The sequence below is a fragment of the Apodemus sylvaticus genome, chromosome 9 (assembly GCF_947179515.1).
Source record: "Apodemus sylvaticus chromosome 9, mApoSyl1.1, whole genome shotgun sequence".
Taxonomy (NCBI): domain Eukaryota; kingdom Metazoa; phylum Chordata; class Mammalia; order Rodentia; family Muridae; genus Apodemus; species Apodemus sylvaticus.
Window position 1 is genome coordinate 94219335 of NC_067480.1, and position 14616 is coordinate 94233950.

Below are 14616 nucleotides of genomic sequence, written 5' to 3' on the forward strand. Positions count from 1 at the left end.
CTTTAAATAATTTATATACTGTTATTGCTCTTGATATGTCAGATTACCTTTATGTTAGATTTAGCACAGAATGGACTTACTTGCACTTAATATATGAATTTTTTTTTTCTGCTACAGTTTTCAACCACTGGCTATTCCCAGCATGCTAAGTTATGGGAACTAGGTGGGTGGAAGGATCCGGTAATAACATTGTGATACTTTATCTCTGTAGTAATTTGGAAATCTCTAATTCTTTTTCTTGACATCTGTCTGTTGTCAAATGACTTTTGGAATGTCTACTTGCCACTATACCTAAGTTCTGTCTTAGCAGTGTACGGATTTTGTGCTGTGCAAATGATGAATTTAAATTATAGTTTTAAGTAACAGGTATAAAGGATGAATGCAGAGGCATTTCAGTTAGCTTATAGGTGTTTTTAACAAAGTGCCCTTTGTGTACTAGCAACGTACAATTCATCTGTGTCACTGTGCTGGGCAGTTTGTGCCAACTTGACACAAAGAGTCAACCTGGGAAGAGCAACCCTCAACTGAGAAATTGCCTGCATCCGGTTGTCCCATAGGCAGATCCATAGAACATGTTTCTGTGTGCAGGGAGAGGGCCCCTTCTGGGGCAGTGCTCACAGCCATGGGGTGACGCTGCCCTCCTTCAAGGCTCGCCTTCCTGCCTCCTTAAGTCTCTGGGCTCTGTCAGGCCTGCAACCTGCTTCTAAGTACAGCCACATTGACAGCAAGGACTAACTGCAACAATATCCAAATCTTCCTAAATCAGACCTGCGATTCCGCATCAGGTCCTCACTCTTTTCTATCCTTCCACGACAAAATGCAAAATCCTTGCCGGCCCTCCGGGTCCCTGGCATTCCCGTCCTCTCCCCGCAGTTGTTCTGTCTGCCTTCCCACAGCTCCGGGGAGCCCACCTTGAGAGTCTTGCAGGTTTTGTCAGCCCTGTTCTGTATATTCCATTTTCTTTTTCCTCTCTGTATTTTCTTTACATGACTCATTTATTCCTTGAGTCACATTTTAGGACAGTTTTAGGAAGTCTTTCCTGATTGGCTTGCCCCAGAACCGTGTTGCCGACTTAGCATTTATGTATTGGCAAGTATTTGCTTATCTGGTTTCATTTCTTGCAGAGACCATACTTCATTTGATCTCCTAACAGGCCCCAGAAATGATATTCAGTCGTACCAAATCTTAAGTCTGCATGTAAGGCAAATTGTTGCTAAAGCTTTGGTAGTTACTGTCTCCTTTTTCTCCTAGGACTGGGCTAATGCCAATGTCACGGTGCAGATTGAGAACACCGTTCTGTATGGCTACTATAGTAAGTACCAGACAGCTTCATTTCTCTATTCGGATTGCCAATCAAATGTAAAGTAAAACTGCATGCATACTCTTAATTGATATCGCGTATGAAATTATAGTTTGCATGCCAGAAATAAATAATATGCATCTGTTCTTAATATTCTAAAACATTTTAAACCTACTTTGTCTTCGTTTCACTTGTAACACTTGTTGAGGGGGTTTAGAGTTGCCGGAAGTCTCGAGTTGTGTTAAGTCAGCACGTTCCCACACTGGTGCTCTGGGTTAGATACTTGTGTTTTCTAACATTCCTGTACTAATTGCTAATGAACATTGACAGGGGTAGGTAGACTGCACCCGGGTTTACACCACAGGCTTTCTTCTACTCTGCAGAGCTGAGTTGACCAGGGCTCATGGTGACTCTCTTTCTGTCACTTCTTCCTCCCATTCCAGTAGTAGATTGTGACAGGCTGATAGAGCCGCCTACAGGCTTCCCTTCATTTGATTTGCCCAAGAGTGAGCCTTTCAGAAAAGGTATAAATATATATTTAGGAAAGAGATGTCACTTTTTTTTTTTAAATCAGTAAATCAAGATGTTGACTGAGAGTTTTATAGGACATTATATTGAGAAGTTAAAAATATAGAGAAATTTTTAATGATGGAGTCCTTTAAATTTTTTTTCTACATTTATTTGTGTGTGTGTGTATGTTTATGTTTGGGGGCATTTGAGTGTCACAGTGTGCCTATCAGGTCAGAGGCAATGCGTGGGAATTAGGTTACTCTCCTTCTGGTATTGAACTCTGGCCGGCAGTTGGGGCTAAGTCTTGCTGGTCTTAAGGGAATTATTATTATTATTATTATTATTAATTTTATGTATCTGAGTGCTCTAGCTGTAGTGTATGTGCATGCCAGAAGAGTGCATCAGATCCCATTACAGATGGTGGTGAGCCACCATGTGGTTGCTGGGAATTGAACTCAGCACCCTGGAAGAGCAGAACGTGCTCTTAATCACTAAGCCTTCTCTCCAGCCCCAAGGGAATGATATTTGAACAGAAGCTTTAATTTAGCACTTTAATTTGAACTGCACTTTAATTTAGCAGTTTTGGTTCTGTGCTGTATCCTTTCTCTGAGCCATCAGAACCATGACATTCCTTTGCTTTAATTAGGTTTTAGAAGATTTTTAGAGTATTGTTGTAGAATTTTTTTTAATCAATGTTATTTTTTTGAAGCGTAAGGAACATTTTATTAGCATTTAGAAGGAAAACATAGGATAGGTTAGGGCAAAGTCCTAGAAGCTACTACGACAGAGGAAGAAAAGGTGCCAAATGGTTTTGTGTTAACTCTGCCTTTTCACAACAAATTATTTAAAGTGATACAAATGACCTCTTTGAACATTTATTTTCAGGCACTGGGCCTGTCACCTGTTACAGTGTTAGTCACCAGCCTTTAGATCATGTGACAAGATAACCAAACATGTTAGGGAAGTCTGAGTCCAGAAACCTTATCTTATACTTGAACTTGGAGGACTTGAGGTGACCTGTTGCTACCAAGATCACAAGACACTTGTAAGCCAGTCTATTACTTCAGGCAGACTTTTTCACTTTATTTCTTCGACCCACAAAGAAGGATTTTAATGTATTTTTCTGAATCTTCCCAAGGATGTTCTTTGTCTCTCAAGGATAAAGTGTTCTGGTCTCATGTTTGTCATTAATACTAGTGGGACGCCTTAGGGGTTGAGGGCTGAGAGGCTGCAGAAGTTAGCCAGTGCTGAAACCTAATTGGTGACTGAAGCTCTGTGTCAGATTGCATGTAGGATTGTTAGCTCCCAAATTTAATCCCCAGTGTACACACGCATGCGCACACACACACACACACACGCACATACACACACACACACACACACACGGACAGTTGAGTCAGACATTTACAAAAAGAAATTTGAACAACCATGAAGTAAGTCTAACAGGGGAAAGTTATCTAGGTAATGGTGGTGGTTCTTGTCTTTGCCACTGTCTCTGTCCAGCCTTCCCTCATTACGGCTCTGGCTCCCGCCCTGATAAGACTGTGTAGCTTCTAAAATAGTTAGCTGTCCCCAAGACCAGCTGTTTCTCCGGAAATGTCAGATTTTTCAAGTTGCCTATTAGATTTTCCTCTGGATCGTAAAACTCAAAACATCCAAAGCACCATTTTTACTTTATTTTTTCATAATGTGCTTAGTTTTAGTTAATATTTTATTATTTTAAAATATTAATTTAATTAACATAATGTGCTTAGTCTTAATTAATACTATTTTATTAATATTAAATAGTATTAATAGACACTATAGATTGTTTTTAATCGTTCTTGTTGTTGGGAACACATCAAATACCACCATGATCCAGGAAGTTTATGACCATCTAGTGGTGGAGTTGTGCCAAGGTGGAGAAGTAGGAGAAAAGGATTCCAGCTGTCAGCAATACCCTTGTCCCACAAGGTCTTCCAAACACACAGCAGCATTTGGTGACAGTCTGCCAAGAACAGTGTTATCTTCTTGAAAGGGAGTTACTTTTCTGGTTGTTGGAGAGGGGCGTGCTGTGTGGGAGTGTGTACCCAGCTGCAGTGTGATAACTCTGGACTCCTGTGCATTTCTGCCTCGGCACATACACCTGAAAGGTCCCTTTCCTTTGCAGGGCCAGGACACAGTTTTTATTCATAACCCTGTTAGCCCTCCTGGTGTATGAATACTTTTATTGTTAATCTCGCTAGGCATTGTGGGCTCTTCCACTTCTTCACACAGTTGTGCTGTGTTGCCGGTGAAGACATTGGTGTTAGCGATCATCCTGTTCGTGCATGGCCATACCCAGAGGAGCCGTGTACAGCCCTAGCTGGGCTGTTTGCTCTAAGGGAGCTAACCGCTTTCTAGTCGCTGGTTTTGGGAATATAACCTATGAGACTAATTAGTAGTATTAAAACTCTAGGGCAAATACAAGCTCATCTGGGACCTTTAAATAACTCAGAACAGTTCCGGGGTGTGCTGAGTTAGAGGCCGTGACAGGCAGCTTGGTACCCGATTAGTAAACCATAACAATTCTGGTTTTAGCACTCAGACTGAGGAACCATGTGAGGGGGCAGCGCTTCATATTTACTTCTCAGGTGTGTGTGTGGAGAGAGCTTTGGAGACGGCAAACACTGATACTGACGGAACCACTGAGATTTATTGCAGTGTTTGCTTTCAACACAAAAACAATCTTCTTGCAAACCATTTGGCAGTCATTTTGTCCTAGAATATAAGATTATGCTCGAATGCCTAATTAGTAAGAATGTAGTTTGTGAACATATTTAATTTCAAAGAGTGGCTGTTACGGGTTTTTCCTGGGCTCATCAGCTTTTGTGTAGATGCCAGTTTAGGGGGTAGGCTAAGTCTGAGTTTACTTCCTATGGAAGAAATGGGCAAAATGACTTAAATTCTTTTTTTTTAAGATTTATTTATTTATTATATATAAATACACCGTGGCTGTCTTCAGACACACCAGAAGAGGGTGCCAGATCTCATAATGGATATTTGTGAGCCACCATGTGGTTGCTGGAATTTGAACTCAGGACCGTCGGAAGAATAGTCAATGCTCTTAACCACTGAGCCATCTCACCAGCCCCATGACTTAAATTCTTAAAGCCCTCATGAAATTGGTTTCATTTGTCTTTCTCAGTGAAAATGTTAAGGAGTACTAATTGCCTTCAGATTTCTGATAGGAATTTACACCTTCACTCCCTTTTTTTTATTGGATTTTTTTTTTTTAACTTACATTTCAAATGTTATCCCCTTTCCTAGTCCCCATGCCCTGAAACCTCTATCCCATCCCCCTCCCACTTCTATGACTGCGTTCCCTCACCTAGTCCTGCCTCCACACCCTGGCATTCCTCTATACTGGGACATCAAGCCTTCACAAGACCAAGGACCTCTTCTCCCATTGATGCCTAATAACTCCATCATCTGCTACATACACAGCTAGAGCCATGGGTCCCTCCCTCTTTGGTTGGTGGTTTAGTCCCTGGGAGCTCTAGGGGGGGACTGGTTGGTTGATATTATTGTTCTTCCTATGGGGTTGCAAACTCCTTCAGCTCCTTCAGTCCTTTCTCTAACTCCTCTATTAGGGACCCTGTGATCAATCTAATGGTTGACTGTGAGCATCCGCATCTGTATTGGTAAGGATCCGGCAGAGCCTCTCAGGAGACAACTATATCAGGCTCCTGTCAACAAGCACTTCTTGGCATCCGCAATAGTGTCTGTGTTTGGTGACTGTATATGGGATGGATCCCCAGTTGGTCAGTCTCTAGATGGCCTTTTCTTCAGTCTCTGCTCCACACTTTGTCTCCACATTTGCTCCTGTAAATATTTTGTTCACCCTTCTAAAAAACACTGAAGCACCCACACTTTGATCTTCCTTCTTCTTGAGTTTCATGTGGTCTGTGAATTGTATCTTGGGTAGTCCAATCTTTCAGGCTAATATCCACATATCAGTGACTGTATAACATGTATGTTCTTTTGTGATTAGATGAACTCATTCAGGATATTTTCTAGTTCCATCTATTTGCCTAAGAATTTCATTAAGTCATTGTTTTTAATAGCTGAGTACTCCATTGTATAAATGTGCTATAATTTCTGTATCCATTCCTCTGTTGAAGGACATCTGGATTCTTTCCAGGTTCTGGCCATTATAAATAAGGCTGCTATGAACATAGTGGAGCATGTGTCCTTATTATATGTTGGAGCATCTTTGGGGTATATGTCCAGGAGTAGTATAGCTGGGTTCTCAGGTAGTACTATGTCCAATTTTATGAGGAACCACCAAACTGATTTCTAGAGTAGTTTTACCAGCTTACAATCTTACCAGCAACCGAGAAGTGTTCCTCTTTCTCCACATCCACACCAGCATCTGCTGTCACCTGAGTTTTCGATCTTAGCCAATCTGACTAATGAGAGGAATCTCAGGTTTTTTTTTTTTTTTGATATGCATTTCCCTGATGACTAAGGATGTTGAACATTTCTTTAGGTGCTTCTCAGTGATTCAGTATTCTTCAGTTGAGAAATCTTTGTCTAACTCTGTGCCCCATTTTTTAATAGGGTTATTTGGTTCTTCGAAGTCTAACTTCTTAAGTTCTTTGTATATATTGGATATCAGCCCTCTATTAGATGTAGTGTTGGTAAAGATCTTTTCCCAATATGTTGGCTGACATTTTTTCCTTTGCCTTACCAGAAGCTTTGCAATTTTATGAGGTCCCATTTGTCAGTTCTTGATCTTAGAGCATACCATGTGCTCATTGGTGGAGTGTTCAGGAAGCTTTCCTGTGTTCCCATGTGTTCTTCCCCACTTGCTCTTCTGCTTGGTCAATTTGCATTCTTCTACATGTTGACCTCCAGTTGAACCTTCACCATTTATTGAAAATTCTGTCTTTTTTCCATTGGATGGTTTTAGCTCCTTTGTCAAAGATCAAGTGACCATAGGTGTGTGGGTTCATTTCTGGGTCTTTAATTTTGTTCCAGTGATCAATCTGCCTGTCACTGTACCAATACCATGCAGTTTTTATCACTATTGCACTGTAATACAGCTTGAGATCAAGGATAATGATTCCCCTAGAAGTGATTTCTCTTTTATTGTTGAGAATAGTTTTTGATATTCTGGGATTTTTGTTATTCTAGATGAAATTGCAAATTGCTCTTTCTAACTCTTTGAAGAAATGAACTGGAATGTTGGTGGCAAGATGGCCATTTTTACTGTATTAATCCTACCAATCCACTAGCATGGGAAATCTTTCCATCTTCTCAGAATTTGATTTCTTTCATCAGAGACTTGAAGTTATTGTCATACAGATCATTTACTTGCTTGGTTAGAGACACACTAAGGTATTTTATATTATTGTGAAGGGTGTCGTTTCCCTAATTACTTTCTCAACTTCTTTATACTTTGAGTATAGGAAGACTACTGTTTTGTTTGAGTTAATTTTATATCCAGCCACTTTGCTGAAGTTGTTTATCTGGTTTAGGAGTTCTCTGGATTTTGGGGGGCCATTTAAATATATGATTATATCATCCACAAATAGTGATATTTTGACTTCTTCCTTTCTACTTTGTATCCCTTTGACCTCCTTTTGTTCTCTAATTGTTCTGGCTAGGACTTCAATCACTATATTGAATAGATAGAGAGTGGACAGCCTTGTCTAGTCCCTGATTTTAGTAGGATTGCTTCAAGTTTCTCTCCATTTAGTTTGATGTTGGCTACTGGTTTGCTGTATATTGCTTTTACTATGTTTAGGTATATGCCTTAAATTCCTGATCTTTCCAAGACTTTTACCACAAAGGGGTGTTGAATCTTGTCAAATACTTTTTCAGCATCTAATGAGATGGTCATGTACTTTTTTTTTCCTTTCAGTTTGTTTATGTAGTGGATTAAATTGATGGATTTCCATACATTGAATCATCCTTGCAGTCCTGGGATGAAGTCTACTTAATCATGATGGATGAATGTTTTGATGTATTCTTGGAATTGGTTTGTGAGAATTTTGTTGAGTATTTTTGCATAGTTATTCATAAGGGAAATTTGTTTGAAGTTCTCTTTCTTTTTGGATCTTTGTGTCGTTTAGGTATAAGCATAAGTGTGGCTTTATAGAATGAATTGGATAGTGTTCCCTCTGTTTCTATGTTGTGGAATAGTTTGAAGAGTATTGGTATTATCTTTGAAGGTCTGATAGAATTCTGCACTAAAACCATCTAGTTCTGGGCTTCTTTGGTTGGGAGACTTTTAGTGACTACTGCTATTTCTTTAGGGGTTGTGGGACTGTTTGGATGGTTTATCTGATCCTGATTTAAGTTTGGCATCTGGTATCTATCTAGAAAATTGTCCATTTCTTCCAGATTTTTTTTGAGTATAGACTTCTTTTGTAGTAGGATCTGATGAATTTTTGAATTTCCTCAGTTTCTTTCCTGATTTTGTTAATTTAGATTCTGTCTCTGTGCCCTCTGGCTAAGGGTTTATCTTCTTGATTTTCTCAAAGAACCAGCTCCTCATTTGGTTGACTCTTTGTATAGTTCTTTTTGTTTCTACTTGGTTGATTTCAGTCCCGAGTTTGAATATTTCCTGCTGTCTACTTCTCTTTGGTATATTTACTTCTTTTTGTTCTAGAACTTTCAAGTGTGCTGTCAAGCTGCTAGTGTATGCTCTTTCCAGTTTTTTGTTTGTTTTGTTTTTGGGGGGTTTTTTTGGTTTTTGTTTTTTTTTTTTTTTTTTTTTTTTTTTGGAGGCACTTAGAACTATGAGTTTTCCTCTTAGCACCACTTTCATTGTGTCCCATATGATTTTGTATGATGTACATTTATTTTCACTAAATTCTGAACCATCTTTATTTTTTTTCTTTATTTCTTCCTTGACTAAGTTATCATTGAATAGAACATTGTTCAGTTTCCATCTTCCATGTGTATGTGGGCTTTCTGTTGGTTTTTTGTAGTAATTAAAAACCAGCCTTAATCCATGGTGATCTGATTGGATCCATGGGAGTATTTCAATCTTTGTATTTATTGAGGCCTGTTTTGTGACCAATTGTGTGATCAATTTTGTAGAAGTTGCCATGAGGTGCTGAGAAGAAGATATATTCTTTTAGGATGAAATGCTCTATAGATATCTATTAAATCCATTTGGTTTGTAATTTCTGTTAGTTTTACTGTGTTTCTGTTTAGTTTCTGTTTCCATGATCTGTCCATTGCTGAGAGTGGGGTGTTGAAATCTCCCACTATTATTGTGTGAGGTGCAATGTGTACTTTGAGCTTTAGTAAAGTGTCTTGGAGCATAGATGTTCAGAATTGAGAGTTCATCTTGGTAGATTTTTCCCTTAATGAGTATGAAGTGTCCTTTATACGCTATCTCCAGGGTTGAACCTCTTTGTGATCTCTTTATTGTTTCTGTTCCCATTTTTAGATCCTGGATGGTTTTGTTCAATTCCTTCAACTGCTTGCATTTTCTGTACTTCTTTAAGAGATTTTTGTATTTCCTCTTTAAGGGCTTCTAGCTGTTTACTTGTATTCTCCTGTATTTCTTTAAGGGAGTTATTTATGTCCTTCCTAAAGTCCTCTATGATCATGAGAAGTGATTTTAAATCCAAATCTTGCTTTTCCGTTGTAATGGGGTATCTACTTGCTATGGCGAGAGCACTGGGTTCTGAAGATGCCAAGTAGCCTTGGTTTCTGTTGTCTATGTCTTTTGCCATCTGGTTATCTCTAGTGCTACCTGCCCTTGCCGTCTCTGGCTAGAGCCTGTCCCTCCTGTGATCCTGGTTGTGTTGGAAGTCCTCAGAGTCCAGCTGTTTCTGTGATCCTGTGATTCTAGGATCCTGTGATCCTGAGATCCCTGGTGTATCTGAGCTCCTGGGAGTCAAGGTGCCTCTGGGACCCTGAGATCCTGGTGTGACCAAGCTCCTGCAATCCTGGGTGTGTTAGAGAATCTGCGAGTAGAGCTTCCTCTGTGCCTTGTGGGACTGAGTGTTGAGCTAGTGCCCAAGCCCTTCACTACCTTTTAATTTAACATTTTATTAGAATCCACTTGTTTAGTTATACTATGAATGTCCCACTTACTGAGCATGATTTTTGCCAGTATTTTATATCCATCTAGCAAATATTTATCCAGTGAAAATTAAAGTCTCGTGTTCAGTGCTGTGCATTGAAACATATATCACCACTATTTTTAAAAACCTTTATGTATGTTGAAGTTGTAAATCTAAGTGACTGTAGCAAGTAGATTTAATTATTCCCGAATCCTGGTTTTATTCTTAGAGTTAGAGTCAATGCTTTTGATAACATACTGTCAATGTAAACATATCCTTATTAAAAATTGTATTAAATGTAAATCATGTAACTACCAACATACCATTGATTGGCACAGAGGAATTTTTTTTAAAAAAAAAGAAGGTCTCTTCTAATCAATTCTGTGATGCGTTGTTTCTTCTGTTGCACAAATTTGTGCACGTGGCACAAATAATAGCTTCGAAAATGGATTCCAAATGATTGGAAAAAGATGCTATACAAATAGTAATTATAACAGTTGGCATAAATGTATTAGTATCAGACAAGATGAACGTTAAGACAAGTATTACCCGTGAGAACAAAGAGCTTTTATTAGTGTTTAAAGGGCTAGTATACTAAAAGATATAATAATTATTAATATATTATAATGTTAGGACTGTAATCATATAATATATCCTAACCTATAAAAATATCAAATGTTTAAAATAAATGAAAAATAGAATCCTGACAAGCTTTGGTTAGACAAAATATACTGGGATTTAGTTCATGGGGGTAAAACCTTTAGTATATTGTACTTCATGTGTATTAATTGCCCTCAGAACACAGGAGACGAACAACAATTGATTGGCTGTTTGTGGGAGTATGCACCTTTAATCCAGTCTGTTTGGGAGACTGAGATAGGTGGTTCACCTGAACCCATGAGTTTAAAACACTAGTTCACATTGCATCAAGAAGCTGCAGTAAAGGAAAAAAGATAATTGCTAGACAGGAAGTGCAGAGTTGTTTAACATATGATAGGGAGTGTATGTGGTCTTATAGCTTTTATTAATCATTAATAATACAAACTGATGAATTAGAAATCAGAAAAGTATTTAAATAGGCATTCTTGACATGCAGATATATGAGGGGCTAATAAATACATAAAAACGCCAGCATTATTAATCACTAGAGAAATATAGATTATATTTCTAGAGAGATATACTGCCTCGGCTAGAACGGCTGTGTAGCCAAGGCTGAAATACAGCTGACTTGATGGCTTACATAAGCAAGTTTCTCACGAGGGCTTCCGCCCTGGCTCTCAGACAGCAAATTCTCACTGTTCCTCTTAGCAGTGCTTATGTACTGTTTCTTCTTGCCTTTTTGTTGTTGTTATTGTTTGGCTGGGAAAGGGGTCAGGATACCAATCCCATCACATGCCCCACTTTATGCCATTATCCTAGCCTGCTTACTTCCCAAAAGCCCACCTTGAAATACTAGCAAAACTTCAACTTTTATTTGTCCCACATTGTTGTCTCATGCAAAGCATATTCATTCTGCCCTGTAATTCCCCAAGGTCATAGACTCTAAAGATCAAAGTCCAAAGACTCATTTCAGTATTACATAAATTAGATAAGATGGAGCTTTTAAGTATAACTCATCTTGAGGCAAAATTCTCTGAGCCATGAAAGCAGATAAGAAGTGTACTTGCACAAACACATAGAATATCAGCCATATTCTCACTCTGAAAGGAAGAAGACCCAAAGAAGAGGAGCTAGAATATGTGCAGGATATCAGCACAAACACCACTGGCTCTTGGGGCTTCAGAGTTGCGCTGCTCTTGGCTTGATGTCGTATGGACCGCTGGGTATGATCCTTCCTGCTGGATGCAGTGGGGTGACAGCTATGTTTCTCCAGTCCTATTGGGAGGACTTTGGACAGATGCCATGTGGATTCTAACACAGAGAAACTTGGGTAGTGCTCCCTCCCTTCCCTTTGACTCTTGGATGCAGCCTTGCTGACCTCTGGCTAGCTCGTGGGGTTGTTATTCTCTTGTCTGAGAGGGTCCCACATTCTCACCAGACAACCTATAGGAGCTGATGAGTTGTCAGTCTACCTTAAAGCCATCCTACCTCCATCCACTTGACTTCAACTTGAAGATGTTTCTGCTAGGTGGCTGATTATTTTCATAGCTTAGAATTACTCATCAAAACCTGTTTTTAATTTGGGGAGCACTAGCTGTTCAGGTCCATAGCAGGTTATAATACATTATTGCCAAGTATAAAGTCTTCAAATATTTTTATACTGGGAATGTAAAATACTATATTGCTTTGGAAAACAGTCTGTAATTTTCTCAGAAAGGTTCATCTGTGACGTGACCCAGTAGTTTTTATAGTGGGACTTTCTCAGACCCACCAGTGTATAAATAATGACACGGAGACATTTAGTAGAGTTTAAAGCTTAGGCCTCTTGCTAGGGCTGTCTCCTGGCTACTCCAAATGTGGCCTGTCTAGCTGGCCCTGCATCTTGACACATGGCCAGCTCTCTACCGTTCTCTGCTCCTCTTCAGTCTCTGTCTCTCTCTGTCTCTCTCTCTGTCTGTCTCTCTGTCTCTGTCTCTCTGTCTCTCTGTCTCTCTGTCTCTCTCTCTCTCTCTCTCTCTCTCTCTCTCTCTCTCTCACACACACACACACACACCTCTGTCTGCCCAGAAGTTCCGCCTTCTATTTCCTGCTCCAGCTCGTGACCATCAGATCTTTATTACAACCAATCTGTAGCTAGACGACATCTGATACATTTTCAGATTGCCTTTAGGCAGGTGAGGAAGGATGGCTATTTATTTACAAAAGGGAAAACCCTGCTGATGGGCCATGGGAATGACAGTGTCAAAATTCTGCTGACATATAGCTTTCTGCTCATACAGAATTAGCAGTTGAAAAAAACAGAGGGACACCTTCATGCAAAGTAAAATAAAAAGGCTGTCCCAACAAGTTTCACTTCTAGAATCTTCCTAACAGAAACAACAGTACCCCCACAAAGCCACAGGTGTTTACAGTAGCCTCAGGCTATGACTCTGAAAGCCCAAAAGGTGGTGAATGCTTAAATAAAATGCGTGCCCATAGAGTGGACTGGATATTAAGAAATCTGACTTAGAGATCAGCAAGACCCAGAACTGAACTACACCTGGCCAGTTGTGCACTTGCCTCTTGTGCCTTCTGTCAATGCTGCAAGTGCACAGTCAAATCCTTGCACAGTTGTGCAGCCTGTGAAGCATTCTACATATTATGTCAGCATTTGCAAAACAAACAAGCAATACATGGACTGACACGTGCCCTCCTGGGAACACAACATCCTGGCGTCCTCCCCTTCCTCTCCTTTGCCTGTTGACCATGCTCCCTGTCACTGCCACCTGACTGCTGCGACATGAGCTCTCGCACTTGCTCCACCTTCTTCGACTAACTTCTCCAAACTGTGACCCAAATTACCCTCTCAGGTGTTCATAGGAACAGGAAGCTTAACAACAACATAACTCTTGGTTTTATCATTTTTGTGATTTTCTATAATTAGAACCTTACCCTTAATTTTAATTAGCAGATAACAAAAAGAAAAGTGAGTCTAAGTTCTGGACTAAGACTAAAGCTTACAAATTGGAATGTGGTTCTTTGACTTGTATGAAACATGGCCTCTAGAGTAACCAGTTTGTAGTATTGGTCGTCATGTTTCTGTCTACTGCTATTTCAGCTTTATGGATGTTTATGTAGCTTTAAAGCAAATGTTCTGCTCCTCAGTTGCTAGACAATTAGGAGTAGCACTGGAAATTACCTAATTTTTTTTGTTATTTATTTAATCAATTATTCATATTAAAAATTACCTTGTACTCTGAACTGTGAAATAAATATTATAACAAGGGTAACAACAACCAAATCAGGAACAGAATGACTGTTCTTCATGATATAAATTCTAAGTTAATGCTCACCAACAATTTTATTTACCCTTCTGTATTCTCAGTGCATGTGCAGGAGAACACGTGAATGGCTTCACTCTGCTCTCAGAATCTGTCTTTGTTATCACTTAACAAAGTATGGGGGAAATTAGCAGTGTGAAGCAACACTTTTTGTGCAGTTTCTCTGCATCACGAATCTAGCTGCTTCTCAGCTTGGCTTCCCCAGCAGAGCTGCAGGGAAGTTGTCTGTTGGTCCTAGAGCCCTCCCTGGGCTCTGCTAGGAGAGCTTTAGCTCCTCCCCCACGCCCTTGCTTGTTGACCGGTCACCTGAGTTTTGTACAACAACTCTTCTACGGGCTATAATACAGCCTGGAAACTGGAGTCTCAGAGAAAGACGGATTGTGTGGTCAAGACAGAAGACAGTCTTGCTGTAATCTCAGAGTGACCTTCTATTCTTTGGTGATGTGCTCCTTGTAAGATGACTAGTATATCCAGGGAGTCGAGATACGGTATCTTTTCTTTACTCAGGTCTAACCTCATGAGATTAGGGTTCTCCATTTTGATGTAGGTATATACCGTCCTCCCATAAGGGCTGGGGCATATCCAGGGTGCTTATAACTGAACACATAGTATCTGGAGCCTTTTCTGTGTTTGAAGAGGATCATGCCCTCAGGGCTTGTGTAACTCTCTTAAAAATAATACACACTATGTAGGTTAATTATTATTAGACAAACTTTGCATGTCTTACAAATTTGGTAAAAAGAAAAGGTGTCATTTAAATAGGATTTGCTGCATTTGCTTTGCTCTCATTTAGAATTCGTCAGTTAACTTGCATTAGTACAGGCCCGTGGCCTTCCCT

General features: G+C 39.7%; 1 protein-coding gene across 1 annotated transcript in view; it reads left to right on the forward strand.

The window, feature by feature from the left end:
• Lmbrd1 (LMBR1 domain containing 1) overlaps positions 1–14616 on the forward strand; it is an 86142-nt gene that overhangs the window by 12564 nt on the left and 58962 nt on the right. Inside the window, exon 3 of the mRNA XM_052192616.1 lies at positions 1252–1312. Within this exon, the coding sequence (XP_052048576.1) occupies positions 1252–1312 (61 nt within the window). The remainder of the gene's footprint in view (positions 1–1251; positions 1313–14616) is intronic.